This window comes from Diadema setosum, chromosome 18 (genome assembly GCF_964275005.1).
Source record: "Diadema setosum chromosome 18, eeDiaSeto1, whole genome shotgun sequence".
In the NCBI taxonomy this organism is placed as follows: domain Eukaryota; kingdom Metazoa; phylum Echinodermata; class Echinoidea; order Diadematoida; family Diadematidae; genus Diadema; species Diadema setosum.
The window spans coordinates 30483715-30507486 of NC_092702.1; the positions used below are offsets into that span (position 1 = coordinate 30483715).

The 23772-nt window shown below is 37.5% G+C and overlaps 2 protein-coding genes across 2 annotated transcripts in view; one reads left to right on the forward strand and one right to left on the reverse strand.

The window, feature by feature from the left end:
* The window catches only part of LOC140241712 (probable E3 ubiquitin-protein ligase HECTD2), a 43784-nt gene extending 39522 nt beyond the window's left edge, over window positions 1–4262 (forward strand). The window contains exons 14-18 of the mRNA XM_072321461.1: window positions 155–229; window positions 1183–1270; window positions 2193–2415; window positions 3233–3376; window positions 4142–4262. Of these exons, the coding sequence (XP_072177562.1) occupies window positions 155–229; window positions 1183–1270; window positions 2193–2415; window positions 3233–3376; window positions 4142–4262 (651 nt within the window). The remainder of the gene's footprint in view (window positions 1–154; window positions 230–1182; window positions 1271–2192; window positions 2416–3232; window positions 3377–4141) is intronic.
* Window positions 4263–11410: 7148 nt separating this feature from the next.
* Window positions 11411–20240, reverse strand: LOC140241442 (long-chain fatty acid transport protein 2-like). The gene is made up of 9 exons (XM_072321171.1): window positions 19652–20240; window positions 18899–19102; window positions 18018–18176; window positions 17367–17491; window positions 15581–15781; window positions 14662–14755; window positions 13644–13842; window positions 12881–12978; window positions 11411–11721 (listed from the first exon to the last, which is right to left on the reverse strand). Exons 1-9 carry the CDS (start codon window positions 20238–20240, stop codon window positions 11411–11413), a joined length of 1980 nt encoding a protein of 659 aa, XP_072177272.1.
* Window positions 20241–23772: the final 3532 nt, after the last annotated feature.

Sequence of the window (23772 nt, forward strand, 5' to 3'; positions counted from 1 at the left end):
TGTGCGAGTAATCTTTCACTCTCAGTTGCATAACATGAATTCGGCTTGCTTTTGATTTCACACAGGTCAGGGTTCAAGATGCCTGACCACATACCTCCATCCTAGCACAAAGTCTGAGAATTCAAACCCTGTTTACACATCTCCCTCTTTTCAGGATCTTGCCCATGGACTGAAGGAGCTCCTGGAATATGACGGTGATGTAGAGGATGATCTTTGCACCACGTTTCAGGTGAGGAAAAGGAGGATGGAGTTCAGATCTGAGTAATCTTGGGATTTTAATTCTTCTCCCTCTGTATGTTGGGGTGCAAACTCAACTGTGCCAAAGGGGTCATGGGTTTCAAAGTGATATATGCTTTACTGTATCATGTGTTCAGGTTGAAGTTAACACATTTGTGTAAGTCATTATCATGTTAGCCTCATAAGCTTGCAAGCTTGTGCGCTTAGAAACACCCGTATAAGGCATACAAATGCAGTTTATTATTATTATTTTTTTATTATTATTTTTTATTATTATTATTATTATCATTATTATTATTATTATTATTATTATTATTATTATTATTATTATTATTATTATTATTATTATTATTATTATTATCATTATTACTATTATTATTATTATTATTATTATTATTATTATTATTATTATTATTATTATTATTATTATTATTATTATTATTATCATCATTACTATTATTATTATTATTATTATTATTATTATTATTATTATTATTATTATTATTATTATTATCATTATTACTATTATTATTATTATTATTATTATTATTATTATTATTATTATTATTATTATCATCATCATTATTATTATTGCAATCATCAATCCAATTTTTTGCATTTTAGTCACTTTGTTTATGTCTTGTTAGAAGATGGTGTGTGTTGTGATGCAGGTTTTTGTCTTGAATTACTAGATAAATGTCTTTGTAAAATATGTTTGTGATTCAGCTGAGAGACCAAACATACCTGCTTATTTCAACCAGGCAAATGCCAGCTTTTTTAATGTTGTGTAAATACTTTCAAAATAATTGTCCATGTTATCTGTCTTTTAAATGTGTATGGAAGTATGTGTTGATCTTATGTATACTTTTACAATACTTGTAACTCTATGGTGCATCTTTACCTTGTTTAACACTTCTCTGATACTTTGTTGCAATCTCTTTACAGTGTTCACTACCTGTTTATGGCACAGTGATGACATATGACCTGAAGCCGAACGGGGCAAACATTCCTGTGACCAATGAAAACAGGAGAGGTAGCTTAAAATGATGACTTGGTATTTTCAGCATGCACTATAAGTCCAACATCTTTTCACAGGTTTTACAAATATTCCTGTTACCAATGAAAACTGAAAAAGGGAGATATGCTCAACTTGGTATTTTGAGCTTGCACTATTAATTCCGACATCTTTTCACAGATTTCACGAATATTTCTGTCACCAATGAAAACAGAAGAGATAGATTATAATGCTCCATTTGGTGTTTTCAGCATGCACTGTAAGTCCAGCAACTTTTCACAGGTTTCGCAGATATTCCTATTATCAACTGCTTCCTTGGTACCCATGTTAAACAAATCGTGAAACAAATGCCATTCAGGTTTAGTGCACTTTTAATCCACTGTTGCTGTTAAGCTTAATTTATGTATCCTAAGTTTCTAAAACTCACAGTTGTATTCTATGGTCAAGTTCGCTGAAACGAAAATATTATGAAAATATTTTAACAATAGTCCATGGACATGAAATGTAAGCTTGACTTGACATCAGTGCTCGTGATATATGTTTATGATATAGTAAGTTAGACTGCCCACTCAGACATGGCAATTGCCTCAAACAGTAGGGCCTTGTAGACATGCTAGGGATTAAGAATATTAGATCATCTCTATTCATTTTTTTGACAGTCAGTATATCCAGACATCTGTGCTATCTGTGCTTATTGAAAGCTCTCAATTGGATGTGCCAATCCACATAGATTACCGTTAGGGATTATTAGAAAGTATAATAACAATGACTGCCAATGCGGATGATGCACTGCATATCATCAGAGCAATCTTATTATAGTTCACATAATACTTTGTAAAATTCATTATTCCAGCATTCAATATACCCTATTGCCTCCCCCTCACCAGCAAAAGAGGATATATTGTCCAAATTAAGTGTTTCTCTGACATTTGCCTTCCAGAATATGTGGATCTGTACGTCAACTTCCTCTTGAACAAGTCCATCTATGAGCAGTTCGCCGCCTTCTACCACGGCTTTCACAGTGTGTGTGCTTCCAATGCCCTCATCATGCTGCGGCCGGAAGAAGTCGAGATGCTTGTCTGCGGATCACCGACCATCGACTATGAGGAGCTGGAAAAGGTCACGACCTACAACGGATTCGACAAGGAGGATGTGACGGTGAAGTGAGTATATATTCCTGTCGATACTGCTGAGTGTGGATGATAAGGTGTGATGATTTTTTGATCTTCTGGCTGCAGTGATGAGAATTGTGGCTCAAGTGGTTGAAAAGTCAGGGACCATCAACCTTCAGGTCCCTGGTTCAAGTCCCCTTTGCTGCAACAGATGTGTCCTCATCAAGGGAAGGCACCTTATCCTCATTGTATAGTCTTTTGAAGATGACTTTAACCTGTCGGTCCAGTGACTATTTGCTTACGCAAGCATTCATTGCATTGTATGTAGTCATGTGAGCACAAATCAGCATAAAAATGCTGCTTATTTTCTCTTTCCTGCTACATAGGCTTTTTTTCCTTTTTAGTTGAATTCACATTCTGATGCAGTGGTGAACTTGCCATTGCATCAACAACTGAAATAAATATGCACCTTCTCTTTACTCAACACAATCTTTCTTGAGACAGAATTTTGTTTGATTGACAGCTGCATCATAGAAGAGATTCCTGTGATCACTAACTCCCTCTTTGCTTTGTTGGGCAAGATAATGATGTGAATAGGAGATTTTTTTCCCCTGCCAAATTCAGAGAACACATCTCTGCAACTTTAGAGGTACATTGGACAGAAAAGAGCTGCTTGGTAAGAAGTTAGTGAGATAAAAAGCCAGTAGTACAGTAGATGATGAACTTTCTGCAAGTTACATGCTGAAATTGTGATCTTACAGTTGTGATTTGAAATCCCCTAGACTGTATATTGACCAAAATAGGTAAGCAGACATCTCTTTCTACATTTGCATTTGACCTTTAACCCCTCTTCTCTTCCTCCATGCAGGTACTTCTGGGAGGTTGCCAAGGGTTACCCCGTTCCCCTTCAGAAGAAGTTGCTGCTGTTTGCTACCGGTAGCGACCGCATCCCCATTGGCGGGATGGGCGAGATGAGCTTTAAGATCATTCGAGTGGACACCTCCTCCAACATGTGAGTCATGGCGTTCCACACTGTCAGCATAATTTGAATAATTGTTGAAACAGACATTTGGATACTCTTTACAAAGAAACCAGAATTTTGTGAATGACATAGTGTACATGTACTACCATCAACTTCCAGCAGAATGCATAGGAATCATTTTTTTTTTTTAATTGAGCATCAGCAGAAGCAGATCTAGAGGGGGGGGGTTGGGGGGGTTGCAACCCGCCCCCCCCCCCCAAAAAAAAAAAAAAAAAAAAAAAAAAAAGAAATCTGGGGACCATTTTTTTTTTTTATCTTATCTTTTTTTTTAAACTTGTAATTTTATTTTTTTCTATTTATGGCAATGACCTCTATACCAAAAATAGTGGTGTTTTAGATGCAAGAAAATGCCATTTTCACACACAGATTTTCAAAAATTCTCCCTACTGTGGGAGGCCCGGGGGACACCCCCCTCCCACACCCTCCCCCCCTCGCTCGCTCCGCTCGCTCGGGCTCGGTCCCTACGCTCCCTCGCATACCGCCCCCAACCCCCCCCCCCTTATAAAAACCTAGATCCGCCCCTGATCAGTTAATTAATTGATAGCAGTTCTGCTGGTGTAAACTTCTTGTGTATATGCAATTTTGTTGGTCTGAAATATTTTTTAAAGTAACATTTGAATCAGAGCTGCAGTAGAAAAAAACACACACACGTGCAAACACCTATATGCTTTTAATGTTTCCACACCTTTCAAAATGCTGATTTTTCGTCTTCTTCCACATCTAACCTTTTACCAGGCTTCCCATGTCACACACCTGCTTCAACCAGCTCATCCTACCACCTTACAAGAGCAAACGACAACTGAAGCAGAAACTCACCATCGCCATCTCCAACGCGGAGGGCTTTGGCTTGGAGTGAGAGAATTGGCCATCCTCTGGTCGAGATTGGCAATTATCGCCTCCTCAACCTTTGACTAGAGACTCCATGCACAGATTTGTAGCCTGAGCCAAGAAGAGAGGACATATTCCGTAAGAAGAGAGGATCCTTTTCTTGGAACTGAGATTACTAGTGCAGCCAATCCTCTTTGTGGATGCTTGACGGATAGCCAGTCACATGAAAAACCTTTATCTACGTGAAGTATCCGGAAACTTGAGAATGATACTGTATATGCAGTATGCTATACAGTGTTTTTAATATCGCAAATTTTGCAAGCCAACGGACATTTTGTGAAATAAAAAAGATTGCGAAATACTGCCTCCCATGATATGAGTGCATCGTACGTCACCCTCAAGGAGGGGCTGAAATCAAACTTTTCTCCAGAAAAAAGGATAGTATGATGTACTGCTTTTCCATTCAGTCAATGCAGTTCGTGATCACGAATTAAGCCTCTCACAATATTGTCTTGGAAACTGCAATTTGTGAGCTGCCGTACATGATAGATGGCATATAAAGTGCTATGGAAGGTTCTAGCCATGAAACAAATTCTAAACAAGATTGAGGTTAGACTGATCTGTGCGGCCTTCTGAACTTGGCAACGGTGCGGCTTTGTGAGTGGAACATCTTTCATGGACAAATACCAGCGATCCCCTACTTGCAAAGTACTATTGAGTATCGCTCAAATGACTGTTGTTCTCAAATCGGATCCAGGCATATTGTAGGAGAGTGGGAGGTGATGATGCTACTTATTCACTGTCCTTTTCTAGAGGACACCCTGAATAATTCTAGGTCACCAGCTCTTCTGATGACAGTGTGATTAGAGGTCACCAGTCCGTGTGTTCATTTCTGCTGCCCTTTCCACCTTTTGCTGAGCAAGAAGCCGGGACGACATGTTATTTGTCTCCTCAGACTGGATAAAACAGCCTTCTCACCCTGCCATGTTAAAAGCAGTCAGAAGTATATTACATCTTGACTGTGGAAGCGATGTTTATTCCGATGTATTTGTATCAGCGTCGCCTGTGGAATATGACTGGAACAAAATATGGACACCCTATGCCGCCAAGTCTGCACTGTTATAGGATTACTGAAGAGTTCAGGAATCCATGCCTGGAATTTCACCTCATAATAGACCCCACTGAGAGACACTACCACAACTACTTGTCTGATCACATTGTTGTGTAATCAGGTACCAGAACAAATGAGCTCTATAAACTACCCTTATATAAGCATGACTCTTTTAGTAGCAATGTACAAGCTCATTGTATCTTGTTCTTATGTTTGTATGTGTATTTGGATATGCACACCTACGTATGAACCCAGCTGTTCTTTATGTACTGCTGCATTCTCTTTTACTGATGCTATGAAAGTTAATCATGATAATATTTCTGACTTTTCAGAGATGGGAAGAATTGAATGACTTGGTGGTTTTCAAAAACATAGCAACAATTTTTGAAAAATTCACATTTATACAATTAATCTTGTTCTCTCGATTGCATATATCAAGTGGAATATTTCAACAGTTAAATATGTCTTTATAAGCTGATTTCAAACTTTCTATGAAAACATCAATTTTGTTTTATGCACATCAAGTGATCAAGATTGTTGTCTTGTAGCTTAGTGCATACCAGTGATTCTAATGGCAATGAATAAACCAGTTCAGCTTGTAGCAGAATTATAGAAAATACCAACAGCTTCTAAATCACTAGATATATTAGACTACTTTGTGCCAAAACCCACATTTGACATATTGTCTCTAAGCAGTAAAGCCCAGTGGTTCAAAGAGATAGCCAGAATATTGTTGAGAATAGTGAAGTGTTAAAAGTGATGTTCAAAAAAAAAATCAAGAGCCTACCACATTTTTCCTGTCCATTGAATACATGTTCTCAAAGTTCTTGTTAACCATTTAAACCATTCCATTGCTTGATTGATGATTGTCCAGTAAATAGAAACTACACCTTGATAAATCAGACACATTCCAAAGCAATCTTAACTGTGCTGAGAAAATACAAATGTGATCTTGAAAATGTAGTTATACTTGTATTTACCATACCAGAATATCACAGTTTCAAGCTGCAGAGACAATATAAGGTTATAGCTATATTAACCACAAATTTGATGACATTGTCTGTCCAAAGCAAAGTCTGATTATTTTTGGAAGGATAGACAATGTGGTGATAATATTTGTGAGTTGAAGAGCTGTGTAGATGGAGCAATCACCATACAGTTCTTTTTTAAACTAACATTGTACGTGCGCATTGCTGAAGACATATCTAATCAATGTATGCAGTAAATACTATGATGAAATAGTTATCTTTGGAAGATGTGAAAGAATTATCTCTTTTTTTTCAATGTTACCAGATATCCCATCATTAGAGTCGGCTGGTATGCAAGACTACTGGCTTATACACCTATTCCTTTGCATTCAGAAGTACTATGATCATCACATGGGTTTCTCTTGTATTGCATTGATCTTTGCTATTTCCAGTCATTTTTTTTTTACATCTACATTCATCTTAAACACAGATTTGATGTACACTAAACACAGATATGGCATATTCTATGAAACCTGCATTAAGTGATCACCTGTCCACAAAAACCTCCTGCCAATAAAGACCACTGCAAAGGGTGTTGTATTAGTTGTCTCTGTAGATAGGGAGCTCATTGGGAGCTAATTATATTTGTTTGGACATCAGCAAAAATTGCTTTAGAATTTGATGTGAAGTGTTAATTCGCTGGTTGCAATTAGATAAGATATACACTGAATTAGGTACTAGGTGTTTTGACTATAAAAAAAATGTGCAATATATAGCATTTGTAATGACCTTTGTTACAATGCAAGCCAAATTATTTAACATACTGTCATGCATGATTTTGTAATACTCCAGTCATACTGATACATGATATATTTGGGACAGACTTAAATTCATTGACAGTAGTACTAAAAGTATTCATTTTATACTAAATGTAGACAATCTACTTGAATGACAATTTGACATGGCTTTTTCATCATACTTATACAATATATACAGTGTAATTTGCTTCCATGCAGTGTAGAAACTTAAAGGTTTTGCATGATTTATAGAATAAACATTGAGATTTTTTTTTTTATAGAAACCAGTTAGTCAAGAAATATTAAAGGTGTGATAATGCTATGGGGGTCATAAGCATATTTCATAACAACATTTTGGGCTGTCTACACACATGAGCAGACTATTTTATGAAGATTTTATTCTGCGAGTGTAAAGACACATGCAATGGTAAAATATTTTTTTTGTGCTCATGAATGGCTGAAACACATACAGGGGTTACACTTTTGGTAAGATAAGTGCCTTTGAGATAAATGTGAGATATATTCATATGTAAGCATACACTGTATATCTAAATATATAATATATATAGATATATAATATATTTAAATATATAATATATTTAAATATATGATATATTAAAATATATACATGTAAAGAGGGCTTGACTTTTTTTTTTCTGGTGGCCTATTCAGGCCATTGTAATCTATGAATATGACATTTTGGTGCCACCCCCCCCCCCCACACACACACACACACAAGAAAAAAGAGAAAATTGTCATTTTGAATTTCAGCTGCCTGATCAGGCCACCAAAAGATAACCTTTATGGAAATGTGGTGGCCCGTCATCAATGGCCACTGTGCCACTTTTAATATTGAACCCTGCATATAGGCTTATAATGCATATGGTACACAGTGGAAGTAGTCGTTTGTGCGAAATATTGTCCTTAGAAATCACAAGCCCATTGAAATTGATGGGCATATTACTGTGTCTCAAAACTGTGACTGATTTCTTTGTTTTTATATTGATAGTGTCTTTAAAAGAAATGGTTGTGCTAACTCATGCAGGACTATACTTCTTAGTTAGTGTGCCTTCATTAGATACAAGTATTGAAATGTTTCAACTATAAAGGTCTTTCACTACTCTTATATGCATGCCAACGTCTTTCATGCTCACTTTTTAAGATGTCATTCTTTTTTTCAAAATGATTTGTATCAAAGAGTATGAGGCAGTATAATGTTGAGAATGTTCATTACCCATGATGGTTGTAAGTGTTGCTTTGCACATGGTTTGAATCTGTGCTGTATTGAAATGTAATGCTTATTCCTGGCATGATTTTGCAACATCATATTTGATTCAGAGAAAACTATGTGAAGATGATGGCAATATGTATCATTATTTTCATTAATTTCTAACTCTACACAATTCTCATGCTTCATTTACTTTTTAGAGTGAAATCTAAGTTTTCAGAATTTATTCCATTTTCTGTCTTTCAGGTAAGATTGCCAAAATAGAACATTCCCATATTTCTGTCCTTGAAATGTGGAATTGTTGCAAGCATGTAGAAATCACAATGAATTTATAGCATTTGCAATATTGTGCAAATCTTGAACTTGTGCTGCATAGCAGGTGATGTTGAGAAGACCAACAAAATAGTCTTGAGTGCAATTTCTGCCTGATGTGCAAAAATTCTAGGATAAGAATAGCTTCCAAAGATAGTCCTCTTTCACTTACACTGTATATCTGCACAAGGATTCTAATTGGTACTGCAGCTGGTGTAAGAATGATGACAGAGCTCTCAGAAAGAGCTCTTCAAATATTTACGCTGCTGCCCTATAGCTTCATTGGACATGTTAGCATTGCATCCTTTGATTTACGTGTTTTCATAGGAACATTATTATGGCGTAAAGGACTTTTAGCTGATATCATGTAATGCAAGTCCATGTGAAGTGTCTTCTCTTCTCTAGATGGCTGTTATCAGAAGTATTAGGGGTGCTTTGAGGGTTAGAAGGAGTTTGAAGACGAGATCTCAGTGGATCTTTATGACTTTTCTCATGTCTGCTTTTCCGCTTATCATAAAATCGCAATAAAAATGTTGACATGCTTGCTTGAATAACCATCGAAAATAGCCTAATTCAAAGATCTATTAAAATCATCTGTTGAGAATGAGGAGGGCATTAAGTTGTCTTAAACAGTGTGGGTTTAGTGGCAACTTAACGCCCTTATCATTCTCGACCGACGTAATATGTAATCATTATTCTATGCACTATGAAAATTATGATTTATATGCAGATACTGAGATCATTAGAAACAATGTGTACATGAAACATGTAGATGTTAACACCTTGCAAAATTGCCTTGTATGCTAACAGATAATGTAATAGATTGTGTGTATGTAAATATATACAGAGTATTTTAAACGAAAAATTGACAAAGATTGACAAATGATTTTTTGCCTTTGTACTAGTAGGTTGTTCATCTAAGCATGTTGTGTTTGTTTGTGTTTTTGTGACGTATGTGTCCGCTCTGGTGTGTGGTTGTTGCACCCATGGATGTTGCATCGTGGATGTGGATCGATTTACAGTAAGCATTAATTTTAATATGTGTATACCACTCCATTCCTGGTTCTGCTCAGCTAATGCCCTGTGTATGTGGTGTGTGTGTGTGTGTGGCGGGGGGGGGGGGGGGGGTGCGTGTGTATGTGTGTGTGTGTATGTGTGCATGTGCAGTGAGCTTAAATGATTGTGGGCGGTCCACGTGTGTATTTGTTGCTTTGGTCTGTCTTATTATGACTTTCTTCATACATGTAAAATGACTAGTGTGAACACTGGAATCTTTAGGTAGTAAGTTTACAGTGGTTTAACACAAAGGCCCAAATTGTTGCCCTTAAAGAATTTACAAACATGCACTTTGGCTAATTATGCATCAGTCATAATTTAGTGTTGATGGGTGCATTACACACTATTTATATATCATATATTTAAATATGTATATGATTTAATACTGGTGGGTGTATTACACACTATTTATGTATCAAATATTTAAATATTAAGGACCTATAAACATTGCCTGATCTCGAATGCACCAGTAAGCCGACCAGTACTAAATTATGACTGATGCGTAATTAGCCAAAGTGCATGTCCGTTAATATTAAAGGATGACAAATTGGTCTTTTAATGTATATTATATTTATTCATATACATTAGGCGTAGGTGTGTGTGTGTGTGTGTGTGTGTGTTGATACATAAGAAATACATATTTCCACATTTCGATAAGATCTGACAGAATGACGATATATTTATTGTCCTTTCAGCTTCGCACGTAAGCAGGATGTAACCCTAGATATGATTTTTCATTCATGACCATTTTTGCAATCATGCATTCATAGTGAAAGAAGTACAAAAGCATTGCATCTATAAAATGCAAAAAAACAAGCAATCAATTATACTGAACACTTGTTCTCTTCATATTCTACACATTGACTTTCAGTGCCGTGTAGAAAGCATGAAAAAACAAAAGGAACCGCTCAAGGGTATATCAATCATACTCAATTATGTAAGGCAACATGTAGGCATTGAATGAAAGTTCAAAACTATACATTTCAAGTAAAGGATTGGCAATACTTTTAAGAAGAATTTATCGTGTGTGTGTGTGCATGCGTGCGTGCGTGATGTGTATGTGTGCATGCGTGCATGTGTGTGTGTGTGCATGCGTGCGTGCGTGAATGTGTATGTGTGCATGCGTGAATGTGTGTGTGTGTGCATGCGTGCGTCGTGAATGTGTGTGTGTGTGTTTGTGTTGTTATCTCTCTTTCTTTTCAATGTTGAAATATTAAGTTTAATTTCATTTTTTGAAGAAAGTACTATTCATGCAGGAAGGGTATACCTCCTGTGAAGAACACTTGTTATTTGCGTCAAAAAGGTGTGATTTTTCTGTTTGTACAGCGACATCAGCTAATGATATCATAGTTGCATTAATTTGAATGTCAATAAATAAAGATTATTGAAAAAAAGTGTGTGTGTGTGCATGGATGTGCGTGTGTGTGTGTAAGTTGATTATTGAGAGCCACAAAAGATTGATTTTTTTTTTTTGCCGAGTATATTACACTCGACTCATAAAACTGCAGTCTCGCGACCACGATTATCATTACTCTCTATAACGATTCTACAACTGTTCTGTTTTTAGGTGAAATAACTTGTCATCACATATCTACTGTGCTACTATCATCTGATTTGGTCTAGACCTAATCTAATCACGTATCTATAGATACCATAACAAGATCTTCACAAAATGGCATTGGATAATCATGGTCTGTTGGTCTCTTATAGTGTTAGCTTTCCCGCCTTCACTGCAGCGAGCACGTTGTCCGTCAGCGGCTTGAATGTCTTATTCTTGGCATCGACCACAAATATCGGGTCCTTGATGACTCCGATGTCGATTCCCTGATCGACCAGGGCTGTCTTCTTGTGCTTGAAGGTACCGGTGATGTCCATTTGCTCCACGACCCGGAGGAACTTCGGACAGGCGTAGGGAGGTAGGAAAGAGGTGAGGTGTGTGTAGAAATCGGGCCAGGAGAACTGGTTGGCATTCTTCAGCACAACGGCCGCCATACCCGCTCGCCCGTCTTCGTTCCCTTGAAAAGGATGTAACGATTTAAGGAAGCATTATCATTTTTGCGTCAAAAGCAAAAGCAAAAAAACAAACAAACAAAAACAAAACACATTGTTATTCAAGAGTTTTGATTTTGATTTGTTGGCGGTGTTGTTGTTCAAGTGCAGTGTGTTTAGTTACGTGTATTCTCAGTTATGGTAGTTTTCTCTTTCTCCCTCTGTTTATCTGTCTATCTGTTTGTCTGTTCATTTTCTTTCTATGTGACTCTCGTGTGTTATGTATCTTAAAATAGCTGCAATTTAATGGTTCTTATAACTGAGTACAGTATTTGATTCGTCAGGGACAGAGATCTTAATGATACAGCACGCTGCTCAGACACTGCAGGGTGAAAGAATAACAGTATGTCATCGCTGGTGTTTTTTTTTCCATCATCTTCTGTCGTTACTTCAAGTTTACATGCTAACAGGTAAATGTTCCCAAGCATAAAGCGTATCGATTCTGCGAATGGAGAAAGATTATAAATTTTACACTCAGCATGCTCAGCGAAAACTGAAAGAAAATTGGAAATCCTTTCCAAAGTAGTCAGAAGTAACGATCAAATCGTATACTCAGTATTATTATGGTTTATTATGTTCAAGAGTTAATTTCACCGGTTCCATGACATTTGCTCCTGCGATATCTGATCCTATGAAATATCCACACGCTACGCCAAACACAATTTTTACCCACAACATAACCCTAACCCTAATCCTAAACCAAAATCAAAATCATCAAACTAAACCTAAAACCCTAAGTCCAATTTCACCTTCCGCCTTCTCTCGGCAACAACAATTCATGAAAATGTAACAATAGTATCACGCTTAGAAAGAACACGCCCCTAATGATAGCTACTTCACAAGTCATGACGATTGATATTTGCCAACCTTACATACCTCTGAAATGGGTCAAGGGAATTTGTACTTTTTATACAAAATACGACAGTTCCGTTTTGTTTTACAGAGACTTTTCTTTAAATCAGTCTACTACTGTGAATACGAGGAAATCCACCTCGACTGGCTTCATCATAATCTATGTTAATGATTATTCCTGTCCTCTTCTCACAAAATTCCTTGCACATATCTCAAATTTCCAAAAGGTGAGGATTTATGAGGAAGAAAACATCTTGAAGACGGCGATCGTACCAGGAATCTTGACACCGTACACGTTTGCCTCCGAGATATCTTCAAAGCTGTTGACGACCTGCGAAACTTCCGTCGTGGATACATTTTCTCCTTTCCACCTTCGCGGCATAGAAAGACACAATTATTACTTTACACTTTTCGCGTCAAACATGGTGTGTTAGTGATGGATGGGCATTTCAAAAGCATTCAAGAACATGTATAGCAGTGGTTGTTTTGTTTTCATAAACACGCATATACAATTATTATGATTAATTTTGAACTAAAAATGACGGGGGTTACGACAGCTTAAATCAATCTTTAGCATGTTGCCAAGAATTATAAATTTGATCAAGTGCTGATTAACACGAGATTTTGTCGTCGAACCAAAGTTCAAATACCTTAGAGACGATAAGTTGGGTTATGCATCAACGTGCAATGAATTATTTCCACATACATTCCATAATATTACTTACAGTCAAACGAGCTCCCTTAGCGGCCATCTGCCGTATACGGTCATCAAAAAGAAAAAAGCTATACTTCATCTATATGGAAAATCAAAATGTGATAGCTGTGTATAGAAGCTTCAATCGTCACTTTGCTCATGATGTTCGTCAAACGCGTAGTAGGGCCTATGATTTACTTGAGCAATGTAACTTTATCCAGTATATCTTATCATTTACCTGTCGATGAATTTCTTCATATAATAATTTATTAGCTTCAGTTGACTACAACAAGGTGACGTGACAGTTGGTATTGTGACGTATATGCAATCGTTGACCTGTACCTGAATGTATCACCAAGGCGATCTTTGAAGTACACGTAGCCGTCGGTGTCTATGAGCAGGAGGTCTCCGGTGTTGAAGTAAAGGTCACCGTCCTTCTTCACGTTGGCAATTGTCTTCTTTTTGGTGACATCTCGGGAACCCTTGTAGCCTGCAAAGGGGCTCTCCGACGTGATCCTGTTCACTGCCAAGCCGACCTTACCTGTAGGCAGTGAGTGGTGTACATAACAGTGGTGTTAAAAGCTCGTCAACGCACACATCACGAGTTAGAAACAAAATATGCGCACACAAAAACATGCAAGCAAACTAGATGCCAACATGATAATAGATACACGTGTCCTTATATGCACACACACGGAGATACGCACAAAACGTTCAAGATGTGTATTAACTAGTATCTTGTGATTCTCTAACATTACTGATGATGATGACGATGATCCACAGCATTTGTATAGCGCTAAATATATATGTTGTATAGAAACATTCAAAGGCGCAGGTCGAGGTACAGCTACGTAGTAGCAGTATTCTTTCCAAAGGGATCCATCGGCTTTTCTTCCATATTTTCAATCCCTCATTAACTCATTTATTATTTCATATATAGCACACACTGTACAAAATAAACTGTGGTAGTTTGTTAAGATGTACAAAAAAAGTATATGTGTGTGAGTGCGTGTGCGTGTGTGTGAGAGAGTGTGTCGAGTGGGGGAGGGGGGAGGTTGTGATCCTGAAGGGATCAGCCAACACTAACTTCCTACTTTCTGTGTACATCTCGGCGTAGTTAAAATGAACCCCATCTCCACAATCTTCTAAAGGGTGCAGCAAATTGATGGTAAGTCCTGTGGGCCTCACAGCTGAACCAATTGAATCTTCGTATTATATACATTGATTCTGTATCACAATTCCAACATAAATTTCAATCAAATATGTGTGCGGCAAATCATTTTATTTGTACAGGTGTGAAACTTTTACACTAACGCGGGAAGCCGATCAGGACTGACACACGGATATGATACAAGCTTACCTCTTGGGAGTCGTTTACACAGGCCATCTCCGCCTCTCTTAGGCTCGCCACTGGCGTAGTCATAATCCACGATTTCTACTGGGTCCATAGCTACCTGTTAACAATATGTTTTGTTCAATGCTATTTTTATCATTGTTGCATTAGTGTGATGCGCACGCAATGGTGTATATCAAAAGCATTATTTCATCACTTCGATAAGTAGACGAATTTGTGAGATGACAATTGCAGCTGCATTGTTCGTACCTTCCAAATGCCTTCGACAAAGACCGGAAAGACTTCCGAACATTGTGTTCGTGTATATCGATTGTCAGGATTTGCTTGACACAATATTTATTCAATTGCTCTGGTATCACTGTGTAGGTGCCATTAGTATATTATGACTACACGGAAGTCAAAGTTCAAATTTCCTGCACTGAAAAAACAAAACAAAACAAATCAGTCTTTCATTTGAATTGAAAAAATACCCTGTTGAATATCCTGGTATACTCTATATTTAGTGTGACAAAAGTTACGTTCAGACGACAAGCCCTAACCTCGAGGTTAGGAAACCTCAGGTTAAATTCCTGCCCCTTTGAGTGCGTTGATTTTTGTGTCCACACGGTGCTGAACTACGAGTGGAGACCCCCCGCGGCTCGTGGTTATCGTGGTTATAGAGCGCTAACCATAAGATTTCTCGTGGCTCTTAACATCGAGCAAACCTCGAGGTTAGCTAACTACGAGTGCGTCTCCACAGTCCCTAACTACAAGCTTAACCTCGAGGTTTCCTAACCTTGTCATCTGAACCTAACTAAAGTGACAATTTTGGTGAATAGAAACTCATATCATGATAGAATCGTTTTCTTTGTTCTTGTTTAATTGGAATGAATGAATAACTACACCTCAGGGTTTAGACCATCGGGCGTTCATTTCTTTGACGTACCTGTAGAAGCCAGGGTAATCGCCCTACGCTCCCGACTTTACCGTCAGTGTTGATGAAAGCGAAGTTGCCCTCGGTGGCTCCATACATTTCGTTGATGATGCCGACCTTAAATCTCGTCTGGAACTCGCGCCAAATCTCCGGGCGGAGGCCATTACCCTGGGCGAACTTGACCTCGTGACCGTACACCCCGTCGTTGTCTTTCTGCAAAGGGGGCAGCAATACAATCATGATATTATGTACTTATAAAATTACATCATAATAGCACGTATGCATCACTTGCTTTTTGAGAGATAATGTTGACAGAAAGTGTAGCAACACGTCGCTTTATCACATTCTGCTAATTACCAATTATATAGGCATCTATACACATACTCAACAAATTTGATAGAGAGAATGAAACGCTGGAGTAGAGGTATACCATCACTTGTGGTTTCCGTTGGTTTTAATTTCATTGTTATTAAACATTAGTCATGACAAGTTTTGAATAACCGTAAAATATCACAAGCGATAATTGCTAAAAAAGTGATAAACTTTAAAAATTACACTAAATGCCATGAGCAATAATGATTTCCGTCCTCGTAACACTAACACGGTATTCATTAGATTCATTATATATCCAGTACTGTTTTAGTTCATTTTACTTTTTTTTTCAGTCATATGAAAATATCTACTTACCGATTGGTAAATGTAGGTCTTTGGTTGATTCTAGAAACCACTGATTTTCAAAGAGAGAATCGAATGTTCTTGCGAAGAGCATCTATTAAGTCCTCGAGGTTAAATCACGTCTCAATCAGTATAGAGCAAATACTACTCGGCCTATAAATAAACTCAATATCAAAGTGAAACATATATTTGGGGAAGGGATCAGGATGTCATTGTTACGTAACACACAGGTAGCTCTGCATGCGTTTCAAGAAAAGACATCGTATGATATATCCATATACTGACAAACGCTGTGACTGAAATTTGGTCAAATCGTTTGAACCAGATTTTAAAGTGAGGTGAGGAGGTTTAGAGTATTATCCCCATTCAGTCTGAGTGAAGTAATTGGTTGAAGCTGATATATGATGTTAATGTTATTTCACATCAGTAAAATAGTGTTGGGTAAAACTCAAACCTATATAAAATCCGAGTTAGTATAATGTCAATGACTGCTCTGGACATTTCATGTGAGGAGAAGGTTATCGAATAATTTGTTTTGTCTTTTCCCTTTTTCTTTGCTATCGCATTTTTTTTAATGCTTGTACGTAATTGGCTTATGTCATCAGTCTCTTCGTTGTTTTAGAATTTGAATTTTCGAAGTCTATTGAAAATGAAACACTCTAAAAAAATCCGGGTCAGCAACTGACCCGGAACCGGGTCCGTTGGGGTCACATCCCGTTCCGGGTCAAAAATGACTTGGAATTGGTCATGAAGACCCGGAATGGGGTCACCCTGACCCAATTCATGACTCTGAATGGGGTCATGTCTGACCCCATTCCTTGTCATTTCTGACCCGGAACGGGATGTGACCCCCAACGGACCCTTTCCGGATCAGTTCTGATCCGGATGTATTAAGAGTGAACAATGTATCTCTCATAAATAAGATGTACCAGCTGATCTCAAGATCTTCTTTTCATCTCAGAATCTCTTATTTATGAGATTTAATCACGCAGGAATAAGTTACATCTATCCTATGTAGTCCTTGCCCTTTGGAATCATTGTAACCATCGCACTGTGTTTGGATTTATCAACACTCTTATCCCCCATTCAGGTGATACTGTAGTTATCGGTCTCGACTTCTCACCCTGGGTTGCGCCAGAAGATATCTGCACAGCTCGCCGACGTAGTGGAAGCCTGTAGCTTTGTGCCTTCGGATGTCGTCCCAAAACCGAGATGCGGAAAATTTCTTCGCCAATGCAACAGTAGCACCTGAACATAACATAATAGTTATCAACAGCATAACGATGTGTCGTTAGGGGGTTGTGCATTTCATTTGTTAGTCAAGGTGTCCAACAACTTCCCGAAACCAATAAACAACAACTACGCCAAAGAAATTATATCAAAGAAAATATGCACATTATCTATACGCACCAAAGGCAAAGGGAACAAAAGGAACATAATCTACTCTAGAAATCTAGTGTAGCATCAAAATCATATATATATATATAATTCAAACAAGTTTCCTTCAAAATATTTGTACAATCAGTGGAGATAAGATTGTGAAAACATAAGAATACAATGAACTTTAGACGTCGAGATTCACAAGAGAATGAAAATATCGAACTATTTTTGATGGTATATGCCCCCTTTACTTCCTCTTGACTTTGTGAGGACTGTTACAAACTTAATTAAAAAAAGGTTAAAATCCACTGTATATTTCAGTATCAATATACAAAATCCTCATATCGTCCATCTTTAGGCATACTCGAGGAATTTCGTCATTTTTCTCACCCACCGTAATACCAGGCAGACAGTGTTCCCTGTAGCAAAGCCGCGGAGTGATACATAGGAAGCGAAATGTAGTAGATGTCACCGGGTGAAAGGGCTGTAAAGCGCTGGAAGAAAGTGGCGCGAAGAATCTTGCGGTGCTGTATGATTACAGGCTTCGGCATGCCTGGGGAGGAGGGGAATACAATGTGAACGCTACACGGTAAGACTTATGAACACATGCAATGATGTAGGCCTAGATATATCGAGTAAAAGTGCTATCGAACCTCGGATCCTCTTCCTAAACTAGAAATATAGGTGCCTATATATATATGTATATATATATATATATATATATATATATACATAATTATATATATATATATATATATATATATATATATATATATATATATATATATATATATATATATATATATTTGTTTATTTATATTTATATTTATATTTATTTATATATATATATATTTTGTTTGTTTTTGAGGACGCGCTGAATTGCAGCTATTTTCCTGAAATCAAGGTAAAAATCGACCCAAATTATGATTAGTTATGTCGGTAGGTTCTTATACATCATTTTACACTCAAAGCAAGTCAATATTACGAGTGCATATTCATTAACCCATCGCTTTGGAATACATCAATAGTAATACATGTAGTACATGTGAATCATAATACAGTAGTGTTAGTGTATCTCGAAAGTGATAGGTTAACAAGAAGCACTAGTGAAGCAAAGCAGTACCGGTATTCTTTAATCCTATAATATACATTGTACTACAAAATATTCGTCAGCAACAGCTATGTCAATTTTATTAATTGATGTTAAACTATTGTGTTGATTTCATCACATTCTTTAATTCTTTTGTCCGTTCCACTTGTCTCTGATTGACTCACCTGTTGTGCCGGAAGTAAAAATATAAATGGCTGTGTCATTGGGCGTCACTGCTTTCCTTGGGAAGGCTCCTCCCGCCATCGACTGGATCTCCATGACTACCACACCAGGAGGAGTCTTGGTATCGTCTCCATCATCCCACATCCACGCCTCCACGTTTCGCGCCTTCAACTCGGGGAGCATTTCTTTTACGATGTCCACAAATTCTTGGTGCACGAAAAACGAAGACATGTACAGATTTACAAGGAGATAAGGCATTTAGACATGTCTCGGTGCGGATGTAGAAATAATAATACATTTCGTGTGCTTTCCCTGTTCAATCGCATACCTCAATATTGTATATGCGATGTTATATCACAGAATTATATTGTGTGTTCTGGCAGTCTACTGGTCTAGACAAAATCAGTATTCATATTGATATTTGTATTGATATATTCTACATTATTTTAATATGATACAATGTATCAATATCAGAATCTATTTTCATACTAAAATTTCTTCTTCAGAGGAGCCCACATAACTTAAAAGCATTATCGTTAGAGTGGGTCCCTCCATTTTTCGTACTGTTCGCTTTGAATGTAAATGGAAGTTTGGTTTTATACTCCATGCAGATCAGCTAATGTGACCAATTACCTGAGTGGTGTCAGTCGGCTTCTTCGCATCAGTTCTAACCAATGAGAGATGAAAAAAAAATTCAAGTATAACAATATTCCGAGATATTACGGGGAACATGTAGGGCCTATAATATCGCTTACCAGAGCCAAATATGAGCTTCTTTGCCTCACTAACTTCAAGACAGTAGAGAAGCGCTGACGGTTTGAGGTTAGTGTTGAGCAGGCTTGCGACAATCCCAGACTTCATCAGGCCTAGAACCAGCCAGGCGAAAGAGGGTCCGTTGTGTAGGAGTAAGCACACCGCATCGCCGCTTTTTAGACCAGACTTTTCCATCCACCCTGCAACGCGATTTGCCTGTGCATCCGTCTCGGCGTAGGTGTATTTCTCGTCTTGGTACAAGAGGCACATACGATCGGGATGTCGACGGACCTGCTCCTCGAAGATATCGGTGTAAGTCAGCCCCGACTTCACCTGGCCAAGCATGTTCTTGTTCCATCTCGCCAGCTTGAGAACAAACTTCAAGTCCTGGAGCCACAGCGGATAGTTGTAATGGATCCAGGCCAGGGACGCAACGATGCTTGCCACGCAAGCTCCTGCTGTGATAGCGGCTATATCAGTTACAGTGTAATTTGGATCAACACCGTCTGATTTCCCGGAGAGAATTGAAGCTCGACCGAGCAGCGCTGCTAGGACTGCAGCTACTAAAGATGACAAAATTAGACCTATCATTTTTTTGCTCAAGAAAGAAATGTATGACCTACTGAAGCAAATACTCTCGGTTGCTCAGTGGAGTAGAAATGAGACAGTCCGTCTAATGGCGAGTACCAGGCAAGGATCGTTCAATGACACTCGGCACTGGAATGGCATTAACAACCAATGGAAGATGTTCGTTCTTTACATTTTCTGGACATTGCTATTTGTTCTTCTTTTATGGTGTTTGATCTCTTGTTATCTGAATGTCTGATCCCTTTGTTAATAATCTTTATCTAAAAGTTTGTTCTCCTTACAGAATGGGCACCGGATAGATTGAAAAGGAAAGACGGGACGTATAATTCTCTTTCCTCACCGTCAATCCGATAAGGCCCGCAAAATGCTGTGAATGGGAAACCCAAAGAGCACCAACTGATTTCATTGTCCACAGATGTTTGGCGGTAGGCAGGTTTGAAATAACATTGATAACGGTTGGAGGACGGTCTGAATAATCAGAGTCGCCTGATCGTCACCCTGTATTCTCGACATATCGAGGTAAAAAACAAAACCAACAACTCAATAAAATATAGTAACAGTCACTTTAAAAAAAAATGCTTATTCCATTTTGTTTTATTCCGTTATTGCTGGTGAATAAAAGAAAGAAATTGAAAAAAAAACCAAAGTTACCATAATCACTGTCATCAACAAAAATATGGGGTTGCCTTATACCTCCCATCAATCTCGCCTTAAGTCCACCCTCCCAGATGAAATATACAGAAATAAGAAATTAGTTTACGACATTGTGGAATCTATTCTTTTCAACCCCGTAGTTCAGGCCATGTACATTTCGCCAAACGCAACGTAAGTAATTCCTATTGGCCTTACAAATCCTAGGGCAAGTCTTCCAAAATAACGTGATTGTATCTCTGATATGCGTGAACTTATATCCGGACAAAGTCTACAGTCGCAAAGCCCGTCAGATGGAGTGTCCGATCCGCAGATGGGGACTTTAAGTTCATCAGCTACGCCGATCTGACGTCACAGTTATATTCCATCTAGATGCATTGACTCATCCACATTATTTTTTGTTGTTCTTTATTTTTTTTTTCCTTTGGAGTTCGTGGATAACCAAGTACATGTACAGGCGTAGTATCACCGTATTAACCTTCAAATAATACAATTTATGCTTACACGCTACACACACCTACGCATGAACTCGCATATTCAAATGTATGTATGTATATATATATATATATATATATATATATATATATATATATATATATATAAAACAAATTAAAATTCATGTGCCAAAATTAACCTCATTAAAGTTCATGGTACAAAGTTTGTTTACAGCGAACACGGCTACAGTAACATTTTCGTCATAAAGTCATTTATTAGCGTTATTGACAAAGAAAATCTAAAGAAATTTGCTCTGTCATAGTGAAATGCGGATCGCTTGCAATAATTAAAAAACGCAGAACAAACATTTACAGAATGTCTGTCTCTGTTTTGGCGAACGCTTCACATTTCAGCGTGACGTTTAGATAATTTCATACGCTTCCTCTGTAGACAATTCTGCAGCAATTTGCAGTGTCACCGTTACGTTTTATCCGTTTTAACGATATTTCTTCACGAGAAAATCTGACAGTTCCATCATTACTGTGAACCCCAATATCTGTACGAAGAAACGCATTCAATACAACTTTGAACAGCAAAGATACATGTATGCATTCTAAATCAGGACAAAAGCATTTCAATTGTTCAGGACTGCATTTCATTTTATTTTTTTCTCGCATGCACATTTACAAACATTATTTGATTCAGACAACATTTTTGCTTGGAGCATAAAATAAATAAAAGTGTATTATTCTACAAGAAATACAGTATTCACGATAAGAGACTATATTATCTTGTTCATACCTTGCAAACTTTAACCTGTGTACCTTGACGCCCCTGTTCATTAATTAATCTATTTTTTTCTTCATTTTTTTTTTTTAGATGTGAAAAGTATGTATAAACCCCCCCCCCCCCAAAAAAAAAAAAAAAAAATCCCGTTGAATCTCGGATTGATGTTTAAGCTCCTAATGGTAATGGTTTTACAACTGTACAACAGGTGATAGAATACTTATAATCCCATTATATAACTGTTGCAATGCTGTACTAACAAATCTGCACATGTTATCCATGATTGGAGGCTTGGCACATATTACTGGACTTCCATCCATACTGTTGAGGTGGCGTCCGACAGAGTATCAAATTTTATGTGGTACACTGCACAGATGTATGGGTGTGTCCTTATAGGTGTGCATGGTGTTTGTACGCACCATATGTACACATCACCAATCCTCTTCATATTAGCAATGCATGGGATTTTATGCGGTAAAGTATCAAGGTTGCTAAACTCATATGGTTATAAAAAGAATCATGGCATCTAACATACCAACATGATATTCTTGTCATCTGACTAATTTCATCTACTATGACATGATTGTTATTATTCTTATAAATCTACATGTCTTTTGGAATGTCTATGAAAAAAAAATGGGGGAAAAAAGGTTAAAGATAATCATAGGAATAATTACCATAAAGTTGATACGTATAATTTAAGGAAGTTCAGTTTGTTGTACCACAACTGCTACAATGAAACAACAAATGAGTTCCATATTTCACTGGTCTGTGGCATCACAGATGGCAAGAGAGATCCATTGTTGGCATCATACAGAAACACATCCGACAATCAATTTAGATGCTGAGAAGAAAGGTTGGAGGAATATTGCGTATGACCGGCATATAACAAAATCACTCAATATGCTAAAATGCAGCAAGGCAGAGCTATGCTCTCTGACGCATAACACTAATCGTCACATACCCAGTGGTTTCACCACAACATCAGTCAAGAAGGAATAATACATGTATCTTGTACAGGATAAGGCATCACCCAATGCTATCACTGAGCTACCAACATTTCATTGTGGCTGGTGTTGATCCAGCGTACATTATTTGTGCAATTTCGTACAAATAACTAACAATATAAATATTTACATGTGTTGATATACATACACATATACTTTTTTTCTTCTTCAAATTTCATTACTCTACAATAGAGGAAGATTTGAGGTAAACCTCCTTGTGTGTGCTACATGAGATGTAACATAACTTACATCTTTCGAGAGGTATAAACCAATTGCTGGTATTATCACATACATGTACATCCACAAGAAGGAAATTACAACTAATATGACATACTGAGATGAATGACATCATTTAACAAAATGAAGTGACAATGAAAGTTGACTAATGCCATACTTCTCTTGAGTTGGACTGAAATCTAAAAATAGTACCTGGAGAATTTATTCAAAACTGTTTAAACGTAAAACATCCTCCCCTCCCTCCCCCCCCCCAAAAAAAAAAAAACCCAACAAACAACACCCACCAACAACAACTATGCATAACTACACAGTAAAAAAGTTGACTGGTATAATCTTTACATCATCTTGGCAGTTTTTGGGGGTCTATCTGAACCTCTTTAAAGTAACAATAATGTCACTTACAGCTGTATGTAGTACTT